At 47.1% G+C, this 14382-nt stretch overlaps 1 protein-coding gene and 1 non-coding gene across 2 annotated transcripts; both read right to left on the bottom strand.

The window, feature by feature from the left end:
* Positions 1-5169: 5169 nt before the first annotated feature.
* Positions 5170-14160, bottom strand: Ranbp1 (RAN binding protein 1). Its single transcript, XM_038344876.2, has 6 exons — positions 14003-14160; positions 12692-12828; positions 9778-9935; positions 6916-7044; positions 6132-6197; positions 5170-5594 (listed from the first exon to the last, which is right to left on the bottom strand). The coding sequence occupies exons 1-6, from the start codon at positions 14015-14017 to the stop codon at positions 5488-5490; spliced, it is 612 nt and encodes a 203-aa protein (XP_038200804.1). The 5' UTR covers positions 14018-14160; the 3' UTR covers positions 5170-5487.
* LOC119825833 lies at positions 5959-6084 on the bottom strand. Its single transcript, XR_005287299.1, has one exon. It is a non-coding gene; the product is annotated as a small nucleolar RNA SNORA77 (small nucleolar RNA).
* Positions 14161-14382: the final 222 nt, after the last annotated feature.

Raw genomic sequence — 14382 nt, 5'->3', positions numbered from 1 at the left:
ACTATAACTATAAATTCTTCAACTCCATCAAAGACTCCAGAAGGATATAACATTACCTAAGTAAATAGGAAGTGCATTGCAAGCAGCTTCCAAAATTTTAGAATTGACAGAGACATCTTGCTGCCTGGACAGTCACCAAAAGTTCTTCTGTACCATTGGGGCATCCATATTCAGTCCATAGGCCCATAATATCCAGCAGACTTTTTCATAAAGCAGGAAATTTCAAAGACAGTTCCACCTATACTGGCAGTTTGTCTGTCACATTTTTCTTCTGTGTCCTGCAGAATGTCTGGCAGACTCTTTCATGAAACAGAAACCCCAAATGATCATCTCACCTTTAGGCAAGTTCAGCAGTCATTTCTTTGTGGGTCCTTCTTTTTTTTTTTTTTTTTTTTTTTGTTTTTCAAGACAGGGTTTCTCTGCAGCTTTTTTAGAGCCTGTCCTGGAACTAGCTCTTGTAGACCAGGCTGGCCTCGAACTCACAGAGATCCGCCTGTCTCTGCCTCCCGAGTGCTGGGATTAAAGGCGTGCGCCACCACCGCCCGGCTTCTTTGTGGGTCCTTCATATCCAGTTCAACAGTCCAGGCAGGAGCAGTTTCTTGCCCAAATAGCTAGCAAACTCCATAAGGAGCCTCTTCGATGTCCATCTTCCTCTTGAAGTAGCTTGTGCTGCCAGGAGCAGATGTGTCTCATTATCATGAAAAGTCCTAAGTTATTAAAATATTTTAAATGCCATATTCTGAAGGTCTCTGAAAGATTTGAAAAATACCTATCTAACTGAAATATATCTCTATACATTTAGAAAATCTAACTAACATGACTACAAGCTTGACTATTATAGATGAGCATCTATTAACATATTTCTTAATTATACATTACATTTTTAAATGAGCTACCCAAACACAATACCTTAATCAAGATCAGAAATACATATACATATAACAAAATTGACCTTAAATTTGTATCAATAAACCAAGATCCATACCAATGCAAATTATTCATATCTATATCATATCCCCCTTTAAATGTAAACAAACATTTATAGACAATATTTGGGAATATGGGTGTAGTTTTCTCCATACTGCTTCCTGATGATTGTTGGCCATAGTAATTTTGGGGGGTTGTTTACAGCAACTTTTGGGAGGGTCTTGTTCCATCAAACCACACCAGTCTAGAAGCAATCCACAGGTTCTCATCCTCTGTGGAAACAAGAGAAGAACCTCTTTTCCAAAGCAACATATCCTTAGACCCAAATTTGGAAGTCATGATACCTTTATAATATACATGCTGGTTTAGCTTAACAGCCCATACAATGAAATGTCTCTATGTACTTAGCACATTCACAGTCAAAAAATTCAAAGATAACACAATATACATAATCCAGACTCTCTGAATTTTCCATTTTTATGTGGCTTATTTGTTACTCCTTTTAATCTATGACTATCTGTACTCTGTCTCTTTAAAAACTTTACCCTTTTTTTGAAGCATTAACTTTATTTTATGACTCTCTATACTTTTTCTTTTCTCTTTCAAGCCTACCTACCTTTATCCAACACTATGACTCATCTGAATTTGTCTTTATTGCATATCTGTACTTCTTTACTGTCCAGGAGCGCTTTTTAAAATGCTAAGCACTTCTCAAAACATAAGCTGCGCCAATACTATGGTATATACTGCACTTCTTGCTTGCCTGCCCAGTCTAAAACTTAAACCGCATTATTACTATGGTATATACGGTACTTCCTGTTTGTTCCCAGTCCAGCATGGCATAGCCGCTCAAACATCTGAGAGCCACACATACTGCCCCACTTTTAGGCACACAGCTGGCCCATGTTGCCATGAAGCAAGCCATGCCCCATCCAAATGCTCCGTCTCCAGAAAGCGCTAGAGGTCATGCTGGCAACACATCCCAGAAAGCTGGCATTTCAAAAGGGTACGTACGGCTTTTCTGCTATTGCCGAGTCAGGAAAACCTCTCTTAAAAGAGCTGCTACATGCAGCCAGCAAACAGCAAGAAAGCTGTGTTAAACTCTGTATTTTTGTGTCTAGAATTCCTTTTCAAACTCTCTCAGGTTTTACATGGATTTAGTCTACCATGTTGGTGTGCCAATCTGTTGGAGACTACTTGTTCTTCCCAGCTGCACAGCTAGCTTAGACCTGAAATAATCACACAGAAACTGTATTATTTAAATCACTGCTTGGCCCATTAGCTCTAGCTTCTTATTGGCTAACTCTTACATATGAATTTAACCCATTTCTATTAATTTGTGTATCGCCACGTGGCAGTGGCTTACTGGCAGTTTCGGCATGTCTGACTCAGGCGGAAGGTCCATGGCTTCTTCCTGACTACACCCTTTTTTCCAGCATTCAGCCTAGCTTTCCCTGCCTACCTAAGTTCTACCTTGCTATAGGTCCAAAGCAGTTTCTTTATTCATTAAAGGTAATCACAGCACACAGAGGGGACTCCCACATCAACAAAAGGGTCAGGATGTAGCTCAGTTGGTAGAATGCCTGCCTAACAAAACTCAACACCATATAAACTGAGCATATGTACCTAGTTCCATCATTAGGAGGTAGACACAGGATTCAAGGTTATCCTCTGCTACACACACCTTCAGGCCAACCTGGGCTGAATGAATCTCAAGCAAACCAACCAACTTAATAACTGCACTTCTCTGTCTTGAATGTGATTTCCCTAGGCTTACCTAGTTTCTATTGTAGCCTTCTTGTGTTTCTACAGTAGTGATTGCCAGAGACCTGGTAAAGCAAAAGGCCAAAGTGTTCTACATAGTTAGGTAAGAACCTGTGCTGAGCATGCCTTTAATCCCAGCATGGGGGGTGGTGGGGGGGAGAGGAGAGGCAGGTGGATCTCTGTGAGTTTAAGGCCAGCCTGGTCTACAGAGCCAGTTCTAGGAGAGCTAGGATGGTTACAGAGAAACCCTGTCTCAAAAAACAAAGAATCTGTATTGAGGTTGCTAAGACCTACAGTAAGCTATTTAGACTATATTTATTTAACCTCTTTGCAGTTTGTCTGACTTCATCTCCCACTATGCCTAACTTATAAACAGGGCTTGGCATCCCCTAAGTTTGTAGTGTCTACTGGGGGTCTTGGAATGTCCCCTATGGATAAAAGAGGATAAACTTGTGGTTTTTTGTTTTGTTTTTGGAGACAGGATTTCTCTGTGTAACAGTCCTAGCTGTCCTGGAACTCTTTGTAGATCAGGCTGGCCTCGAACTCAGAGATGCACCTGCCTCCGCCTCTCAAGTGCTGGGCTTAAAGGAATGTGCCACTACTACCCAGCTACCTGTGTGTCTCTAATTCTAACTCCTGATAAGACCTCACCCCACTGCCTCTGCCTCCCATTGCCTCAGGACACAAATGCCAGCCAGGCTGGGTAGCTTCAGCTATTCGTTGATATCCTCCAGTCCATTGTCAATAGGGAAGACTTGGACCAATGCATGTTCCTTTCAGCTACACCTACAAGTGTGAACAAGCCACTTCCTTAAGTACACCAGAATACAGTTTAAGCACAGGACAGCAGTGTCCCCTAACTACTTTGGAGGGGCTTTTCTGTATCTGCAGCATGGAACTCTTTTGGATTTGACTAGACTTATGCTATGTATGGAGGCCACCAGTCATCCTCATCCACTGCCAGAGATACATGGGAAAAATGCCAAACTCTAGGAATGGGAAGAAATTTTCTAGTTGGTAAGCATTCTCCCACCCTAAAGGCTCATTTGCTTGTTTCAACTCAAGATAAAGGTTACTTTCCACTATGTCAAAATGAATGTCCCAGTCCAGGGCTTCCCTTGAGGAAGATCACCCAGCCCTTTTATGAAGTACATTGAAGACCACATGTGGTCAGTGTCACAAATTCCAGTTCATCAGGCCCCACCATGTGTGCAGATCTCTTTCTGGGATGGAGAAAGCCAAGAGACAGCCAGTAGTCTTCGGCTGGCTTTTATCAGCTGGGGGGATGAAAAGGTTCTTTTGCAGCAGGTGGGGTAGTATGGACATAAAGTACAATATGCCTATATGGAAAACTTTGAATGCTACCTTAGAAGTTTTTTTTTTTTAAAAAAAAAGCTGTATTTGTAAACATACCATGTCTGACAAGGTCAGACATAACAGGGTCAATGACAATACAGAAATTGACAGGTGGAGACCCATCCTCTTCAAGTGCTTCTGGTGTATGTTAGGGGTAATCAGCAAGAGACCAGCTCCTCTTCTTATGGGAGCAGGCCCCCCATGGCTCCTGTCCTGTCATAGGTAGGGCTGGTGCAGCTCCTGAGGCCAGCCCATAATACATCATATCAGGGCTCTCACACACACACACACACACATATATATATATGTGTGTGTGTGTGTGTGTGTGATGTATGTGTGCATTCACTTGCATGCACTACCTGGGAGAGGCAGAGTGTCTGACTCCCTGGAGCTTAATTGTAAGCAGCCTGGTGTGGGCATTTAGAACTGAATTCGGATCCTCTACAAGAGCCATTTTCCCAGCCCCACACATGACAAGTTTTAGTCTAGTCTCATAATCCTAACTAACAGTGCTGAGTTTAGACTTCAAGTCCAGAAGGTTCAAACCCTTACGAGTGTTACTTGAAGGTGTTGAAGCATCTAATGGTTTCCAACAGGAGGGTTAAAGGGCTAGTCACAGCTACACGGTGACACAACACTAGAATGAATATCCATTTCCAGGGTGGCCTTTCTCTGCACTGAGCTCAGTGCTGCCTTATTAACCATAGCCAACCCAAGTTTTTCCTAATAGCCACATCTGTTTGTCTACCTACTACCTCCCTTCACCAAGGTACTCTAGTGGTCTTCCTTCATGTCCCTCCAACACACACACACACACACACACCCTACATAAGGGCACAAAGTAATAAATAGTTCAGGCTGCAAGACAACAGCACACTTTGGCCCTAATGCCAGCCTCAGCCCCACTGGGCTCTTCAGCTGCCATCACACACTTCTAGGAACAGCTTGGACAAACCACGCCATAGTGTTCACTGTTCCCTAAAGAGCAATAGCAGACATACCACTTGATTCTCCTAAGAAACCAGCTTCACAGACCTGCGATGCACACTCAGGTACACAGGTGGCCAAGGAGGGCTCCAGGCACAGCTACCTCCCCTTCCCCCACATAGCCTTGCCAGTTCGTCCAGGTTTTCAAAGGTATTTTTTATTCACTATTTTTGATGACTATAAATAAGTGTTTCCACTATGGAAAAGAAAGTTAGCACAGTACATTTTCATGACTGGGGAATGGATTTCTGAAGTCATGTTCAATGGTGTCAAAACTTAAGGAGAAAAGAATTAAAAAAAAAAAAAAAAAAAAAAGAAAACAAAAAAAACCCCTGAAGGTTGGAATTCAGTTCTTTATAAAGTCCCTTGTAAAAACAAAGCAGAATAAAAACAAACCTTAAAGGGCAGGGAAAATTTTTTAAAAAGAAAAAGGAAGGAAAAGGACAGACAGATTCATTGCTTCTCCTCAGATTTCTCTTCAGCCTCATCTCTGGCCTCCCTCACAGAAAGGGCTTCCAGCTTCTCAGCCACCTTTTCAGCGTTATCATTTTTGCCTGGTCCTGCAAAAACAGGCAAACACAGTAAGACACCAAACAGAGAATCTGGTTGAGACTGTACTATACTCTCAGCACTCACCCAGTGCAGGTCAACCCTAAGCATCACCACCACTCTCCCCAGATGGGCACAAGAGGCCCCAACAAGCTGATGGTGTACCACACTAAGCTGTTCAGTGATATATGGCCACTTACTAACACAGGTCCCATTTGCCCCAGAGGAACAGGACACAGAATTCTTAGAGAAAGAAAGGAATATCTGAAAAGCCCTTTTGCCCCTGGTGGGTTCCCGAGAGCTGTAACTCAGCTCTGTACCTGAACTGAGCACGAACGCTATGAGGCCAACCTGCGGTCAAAGCCTCCAAGGAATCACCATGTCCCCAGGTAGCTGTATGACCCCCAACAGGCAGAGGCAGCCACAGCACCCTGGAATGTTTCTTTGGCAGACAGAAAAAGCACCAGACTGGAGCTGCAGCCAGGTGCAGAGTGAATCTGCAAAGAAGTTCCAGCACCCACCCTCATCACCCCAGGGCACCATGTCACCTTTCTTTTCTCTCTCTTCAATCTCTTTCCTGCACTCTTCAAACTTTGTCTTGAACTTCTGTGCATCTGTAGAAAGAGAAGGAACCGAAAAAGTTCTCAGAGTAGATTGGTGACATCCTGAAGTTCTCAAGAGGCAACTCATAGTCCCCAATGGCAATTTCTTTCATTCTTTTTTAAGACGGGCACTTGCTACATAGCCCTGACTGTCTCTGCCTCCCAGGTGCTGGGATTAAGGGTGAGCACCACCAAATCCAGCCCCAGTGGCAGCTTCTGACCACCTAACACCTACAGTGACTGGTTACTGAGTCTCTCCTGAGGTTATCTATCAACAATCAGACAACCAAGGTCCAAGGCCCTTCCTGCTATAGGCTCTACTCCTGTTGGAAGGGCTACCAGATATACACTATACTCCCAGACCAATGGAAGGCTCACTTTTCATGGGAACACCAGCCACTAGGGCATTGGCCATGGTACCTGCTGACTCTCCATGATCCCAGGGCACAGCACATGGGAGACTAGAAAAATTCCCTCATGGAAGAAAGATCAGCCAGGGCTTGCAGATCTCTGCAATCTTGGCTAGAACATGTGCCTAAGCATCCACAGGGGCCACCAATGTCCCAGTCTTGAGGAACCAGAAACCCAGCAGAAACAGCAACAGGAGGAAACTCTAGGGTGTGTCTCTGTTCCACACACCTGATGGGAGTCAACTGGATGCAACAACTGTTTATACAGACCCCTAGGATTTCACACAGCAATGACCCACAGTTGGGCAGGTTCTCCTTACTCTCAGCATTTAGGAAGCGGATGGCGAGCAGTTCAGGCTTGGGGCACTCATCAGCAAAGTCGGCGTGAGTATTCCAGACCCAGGCACGGTCGCTGCCAGCATTGGGCTTCAGCTCCATCATCGGTGTGACTAGAAGAGAGAAGCCTGTGAGAACAGCGGGACCCTCGGCCAAACCACTCAGCCCTCACTCAGAGCAACCTGCTCACTAAGTGAGGGAGGGACCTACTTCAACCAACATGGAATTTTGGGATCTGAGATCCAAGTTGTTGTACCTGATTACCCTCCTAGCCAAGCAACCACCATACTGGTGGTTGTGCCCACTTCCAGATCATCTAGGCTGGATTTGACTGTTTATTTCCCTAAGGGTGGAGGGGGTCAGACCCTCACCCTTGTAACCACTGGTTGTGTGCAACTCTGTCCTAATTGCTCGTGCCCTCCTCCAGGAGGAGCTAGAGTATTAGGTTGGGAAAGACTCGGGGAGAGTGACTCCACCTAGAGAAGCCATCATCCCTGCTAAGTCAAGGCTTTCCAGGTATAGCCTGGAAAGGAGTACTCACACCCCTGTAAGTAACACCTCACCTCTGACCTTAGGAAAAGGCCAATAAATTCATTGGTTCTCCAGAGGGAAACTCTGGTGGCATCACACCTTCATTTGTCGTTGGGACCTTGGCAGAAGTGCAGACATTGCTTATGTCTGCCCCTGGGAAGGAATTTTACCACAGGCCTACACAACTCTAAGCACTATGCAAACCACAGCTGCTTAAAACCAGGATAATCCTTATGTAGGAACAGGCTCAGGACCCTGAAGCACAGGCTCTGTCTGCTGATGTTTTAGGGATAGCCACTCAGGCTCAAACTTTCCTAAGGGCTTTGCCCAACATATGGCTACAAACACATGCCCACACCAGCATGAACCTGGCTGATTTAAAGATGGGAACACAGAGGTGAAGGAGCGTGAAAGCAGGAATAGCACACGATGCCACTACTCAACCCTCTATAGTCCAGGAAGGTCTGAGGGGTAAGAACACAAGTAGCAAACACTGGAATCTCAGGACAATGTTAGTATGTCATGAAGACAAGCCACGGCTCATAACAAGCATGTTTATTCTGGATCCCTCAGGTCCTACAGAACCAAGGAGAACCAAGGGGGAAGGTTATAGCACCAACAGATAGCTGCCAGCCACCCATCCCTGTACCCTGGCAGCATTTCGAGGATTCCAGAGGCCCATAACCAATCTGACCACTCCTACACAACCGCCAAAACTGGAGCTCAGGGAGCTGAGCCACGACAGCCCATGGTGGTCTCAGCACCCACAGCCCACTTGATGCCTGTAGTGGTCTGAATGAGAATGACCGAGAAACTCATGCTTGCGTGCTTGGTTTCCAGTTGAAGAACTGTTTGGAAGGATTAGGAGGTGTGGCCCTGTTAGAAGAAGGTCACTGGGGGTGGGCTCTCAAGTTTCAAAAGCTGATGAGACTCCACAGTCGCTCAGTGTGTCTCTGTCTCTGCCTCCCCCCGCACCAGATCAGGATGTAAAACTCACAGCTACTGCTCCAGCGACATGCCTGTCTGTTTCTTGCTAACCCTCTGAAAATACAAGCAAGTTCCAATTAAATGTCTTCTTTTAGAAGAGTTGTTCGGTCATGGTATCTCTTCACAGCAATAGAACAGTAATATGCCCAACCTTGACTCACAACAACCAAGGGCCTGTGAGGTAGGCAAGACAAGGAGCTCCACTCAGGTGGAGAGGCTCATAGAGACCACTCTGGAACCTAGCTAGGCTTTGAGAGCAGCCCCTGCCAAAGGGAGTGCCCCAAACTGGGACTGAGGGGAGACTGAGGCAACTCTGGAACCTAGCTAGGCTTTGAGAGCAGCCCCTGCCAAAGGGAGTGCCCCAAACTGGGACTGAGGGGAGACTGAGGCAACTGTGAGGGAAAGAGGGAGGGAGTATCTAGGTCTTTCTCATGTCTCTGCCTCTCAGCAAAACCACCTATTAAGCCCTAACTGCACTCTTACCTATAGTCAGCCAATGTACTCAAGACAAAAGATCCTGATCAGCTAGAAAATATAGATTCGGGGTCTGTAAAGCTGTGCCAGTGAAAGCACCCCTCAAAAGTCTGACTAGTTCCACCCCAGAACCCACAAGGTGAAAGGAGAGAACCAGTTCCTACAAGTTGTCCTTCAACTGTCACAGCCATGGCACAGGCACACACAAATGAAAGAAAACAGTGCACTTAGATAAAAGCACTAGCTACACACACACACACAAGCCCAGAGACCCGAGCTTGACTCCAGAACACATGTAAATACATTAAGGGAAGAGTAGATTCCACAAAGCTGTTCTTTGTCTTCCATATGCAGACTCACTTGGCATGATAATATTTTTAAGTTTAGAAAATATAGATTTTTGCACTAGATCAGGATCAAGAGCACCCCAAAATGTATCTAAAGAACCTCCGAGAGAAACAGGGAAGGGATGGCTTGTTGAGACCTCGTTCTAGATCCACAGGGCCACATCTGGCCAAGAGCCTTCTTCCCAGCACTGTTCTCTTCCTGTATCAGCCCAGGCGACAGCTGGGAATAGAGCATTATCAGAAGGTGAAAACACAGCTTTGGCACCAGACCCCCACAACTTGCCCAGACAACACATAAACACGTGCCCACTGCATCACCATCCAGCTCTATCCTGGAGTTCTACATCTGCCCTAGACCTATCTTGCCCACAGCCTGCATTCTGTAAGCTTCACTGTCATAGTTCAGAGGCTTGTTTGAAAGATACTTTAAGCATCACAAATATATCCCTCTCTCCCCTGGTAACCAGCTCCTAGAGTCCCAGGGTGTAGACCTGAAAGACAACCTACTATAGTGGTTGGCGCATATCTTCAGAGTCTTGTCCCTCCTCATGAGAAGACGGATGGTCCCTTTCTCCTTATGCTTCAGGAGCTTGACATCACCAGTGCCTCGCTCCTTCCATTCTGGCAGGTCATTCTCTGAAGCAAACCGGAATAGCTTTGCCCGCCTATAAGAAAAGCCAGAAAAGAAACACTTAAGACAGGGAGGGTACTCACACCTGGACCAACTGCCCCAAAAGAAAATGTGTTCTCTGGGCGCTAAACATAAGGGTACTGCTGGACACTGGGTCCTCACCAAATTTTTCTAAGGTCTTTGGGTGCCAAGAATTACTAGTCAAAATACCGCCCAGGAGAGCACAACAGCCCCAAAAATTCCACATTGCTTTTACTTCTCAGCCAGAAAGCTATTCATAGCAGAAGCATTCTCCTCAGGAGAGGTATCTAAGGGTACACATGGACCAGGGTGGGTAAAGAAGCGCCAGCGAGCTGGATGGTCCAGTCACACTACATGAGCACCCTTTAACTACACAAAGCCTTAGGGATATCATCCTCCACAGGCCCAGCACCAGCTTCCTGTCAGGAGGAACCTGTTGTAGCCACCAGGGTTCAGGCACCTAGCACCAGCAATGAGTCCAGTTCTTCTGTCCCTCAAACCGGGCCAACATCCTTCCTCTGCAACCCTCACCTGTCTCTCCTCTGCCAAAGTCTCTGCTCTCCTCCAAACTCAGTCTCACCCACTTCTTAAGAGAAAGCCCTGGTGCAGGGCACAAGAGGCTGGTCTCCAGAGCTACACCAAGGACGCTGCCCAGGAAAGCAGTCCTGTCAGCACTGCATGGACGAAATCAAATACTACCTAACTCAAAGGGATGCCACCCTTGCCCAGGGCTATAGCACAGAGCTCTGGCCCACCACCTTCTGGGTACAAAGGTATATTATGGGCTCTCTTTGAGGAGCCCCCCTCCACTTCAGAGCAGATGTACCTTAATCTGACATTTTAGGTATACTTAAAGGGGGAAGGGGGGAATGCCAGAGACAGTAACACAACCTTTGCTACAATGTACCTGAACCCCAGTGTCCAGCAATTCTGAGCAGAGGAAACAACAAGCCAGTCTCTGCTGTGATGTGAAACCAGATACAAGATATCTTATGCTCAGTTGCTGTCTTGGCCTGAGAGTACAGGCCTGTAATCCTAGATATTAAGGAAGCTAAAGCAGGTAAATGGTAAGTTCAAGACCAGGTGCATAAAACTGGAGGAGGCAAGAGATGCATCTCAGTACAGTACATGCCTAGCATGTGTTCCATCACCAGGCCAGTAAACAAGACAACAGCAAATCCAAAGTTTACTCAACTATTGCTACAGTTCCTCATTGAAGGTTCTAAGAGAGAAACACATGGTAATTTCAAAAAAGCAATTTTGATAGCTAAGCCACTTCCACTGGCATTCTGTTTTAAGACACAGTACCAGGAATGCACAGGTTGTAGCTCAATTTGTCTGCTGTGGTTTGAATGTGTCCTTTCAGTTTGGGCATTAACTCAATTTCCAAATTCACATTAATAATATTTAAAGCATCCTTTATGCTTGATGATTAGATGGAATCACGAGGACTGAGGAAAGGGGCCGAACAATGGCACTAGAGGGTATGTAAAAGACTGAAGTAGCAAGTTCCATGATACATGGCCACATTAAGATGCGACTGAGGCCCATACCAAAATGCTAGCACTATGCTCTCAGATCTCAGACTTCCTAACCTGCAAAACCATGAGCTGGAGGCTGGAGAGATGGCTCAGCAGTTAAGAGCACTGGCTGTTCTTCCAGAGGACCACATGGCAACTCAAAACTGTCTGTAACTCTAGTCCCCAGGGATCCGCTGCTTTCTTCTGGCCTCCTTGGGCACCAGGCTGCACATTGTGTAGAGACATCCATGTAGGCAAAACACCCATACACATACAAAATTAGAAAAAAACCAAACAAGAGCTAAACCAACCTGTTCTTTAAGGATACCCAGTTAAGACAACAGAAAACAAGGCAGAAAGAAAGAAAAGGAAAGAAGTTAAGATTCCTGCTCAAGAAAGGAAGGAAGCTCCCACCCCCACGAAAGGTTCTCACAATGTAGCCCTGGCTGTCCTGGAACTTACTCTGTAGACCAGGCAGGCCTAAAACCCACAGAAATCTACCTGCTTTCTATCTCCCAAGTGCTGGAATTAAAGGCGCGTGCTACAGCAGCCTGCTGAAATTGCTGATTCTTGGAGGGAAGGTGCAAGATCAGCTGGGGAGACACCCAGGTGACAAAACTATGTTGGGGTCACCCTTCACATGACTGGCCCCAAGGAAGCAGGGCAGCAGGAAAAGGTTTGGCAGAATTGTTGAATTTTCAATGTAAGACTAGTCACCATACAACTCCAGGCCCTTTCTTGAAACAGCCTTTATCAGACTGGGGCCAAGCCGTAAAATTCACAGAGATCATAATGTGCCCTGCCAACCTAGAATTCTTCTGCAAAGTTCCAGACAAAAGTCACAGAGAGGGCCGGGCGGTGGTGGCGCACGCCTTTAATCCCAGCACTCGAGAGGCAGAGGCAGGCGGATCTCTGTGAGTTCGAGACCAGCCTGGACTACAAGAGCTAGTTCCAGGACAGGCTCCAAAGCCACAGAGAAACCCTGTCTCGAAAAATTTAAAAAAAAAAAAAAAAAAAAGTCACAGAGAGGCTTATACCCGAGCACAAGAGAAATAATCCCCAGCACAGTCATGGCTGGCTGGCTCCTCCAGAAAGCAGAGAAGAGCATGGTTCCACTGTGGTTGTGGAGTTTTACAAGTTTTTTATGGAATGTCCCATGGAGACCTGCTTATTATTGAGCCGTTTCTCTCTCGCTGTCTCAATCAGCCCATCTAAAGATACTTCCACAGGGACACCTCAGAAGACTTACATTTTGAAAAGTTCCTCTTCATCTTCCTCCAGTGTTTTAATTTCTTGCTCAGGAAGAGAAACTATTGGCTCAAACTGAGGGTCATGGTTGGATTCATCTGCATTCTCTGTGGAGGTATCATGGTCCTCATGACTGTCCTGTGCAGAGAGGGGAGGAGAGGTAATGCTGCTGAACCTGGCCCACAGTGGGCATCACCAATCAAAAACAGCCCTGAAAAACGAAGACAGGCCTCCCCTACATTGGAAATTAAGTCTCCAGTCTTTCACATCACCAGTTTGCATTTACACTAGCATCACAAAAATCACAAGATAGCATGCAGCAAGACAATGGATTTTTAACACACCCAGCCCGCGCAGCACATTCAGGCATCAATCAGTTCCACACACACACCAGAGTAGCTTGGGAGAAAATCCCTCCTCTGTAAAATAAAATTATACCCGACACGTAAATAACATGAAAAACTCAAAAGGAAGAGCAACCTTAATGGTTTTTACTGAGGATTCTCCAAGCACTTGTTAGTTTACTACGAAGATAAATTGCTATGGGTTTATTAGCATTTACATGAACTCACAGTTCACCCAGCGATTTTTCACAAGCTTGGAAATTTAAGCTGAAAGAAGCTAAGAAAAGTCTGACAAATAAGCTTGAAGATTCTGACCCAACTTGAAGGATTACAAGGGCATGCAGGTTTAAATCTGACAAGATCACGTGCTTTGATAATACAGGGGGAAAAAAAACCCAGACTCACACTACCTAACTCCACAGGATAAAGAAATAGAAGCCCTTCGGTTTCACAGCACTGCGGCTCCGCTGCGGCCGACACGCGAGCCACCAACAAAGCCGCCCCCGCCCTGAGTCCGCTCGTCTTATATCTGTACCCCGCGCTGGAACGCGAGCTTCCGCCACCAAAGGCGGCGGCGGTTCCAGGCGTAATGACCGAATGAATGAAGGGATCTGTGGGCAACTAGAAGAAGGGTTTCCCGATGCTAGTGGAAACATCACAAGGGCCCCAAGACGAAGGAAATCCGCAACTGCCAGGTCCCCAGGTAAAGCCGGGAGCACGGGAGATGGCTGCTCTTCCGCACACCACAAGGTCATGCGCCGCCCCGCAGCTCTCAAGACCCGAGCCTTCGCCAGCAACTCCCACTCCCGGGACCCAAAGTCCTCGAGCCCTCCAGACCCGGGCGCCTCGACAGGCCCCGAACCCGCAGGCCAGCGAGGGTTGGCGGCCGAGGCGCGGGCCGCCCACGTGGCCGCCCATAGCGGCCCTTGCCTCCCGGCCTGCCCGGCCCCACCCGGGCCTCGCCGTACCTTGGTGGCCGCCATGGGGGCGCGGCGACGGCGGCTCGACTGGCTCAGGCGTCGCTGGCTCGGCGGCCTCCGGGCGGCTGGTCGCAGCTTCTTTTCCTCCGCGTCTGGCGCCGGCGTCTCCCGCCCGTCCGCTCTTCCCTCCGCCCCCCGACCCGAACCCTGACCCCTGACCCCAGCGGCGGGAAACGCGCCGTGATTCAAAACCACTGCAGCTTTATTGGCTCTGACGGCGGACATTCATTGTCCGGCCCGCCCCGCGCTTCCCGCCAAAACGCTCGCGGCGCATGCCCGGCCTCGCCTTAGCCTGGGGAGCGCGCTATCCCGGCAACCCACGCGCGCACTTCCGTCTGCAAACCCTGAGTGCCCCGACGTCAGTGTGA

Source organism: Arvicola amphibius, chromosome 10 (genome assembly GCF_903992535.2).
Source record: "Arvicola amphibius chromosome 10, mArvAmp1.2, whole genome shotgun sequence".
NCBI classification, from domain to species: Eukaryota; Metazoa; Chordata; class Mammalia; order Rodentia; family Cricetidae; genus Arvicola; species Arvicola amphibius.
The sequence above is the reverse complement of the archived record's forward strand: the minus strand, read 5'-3'. Positions and strand labels throughout refer to the sequence as shown.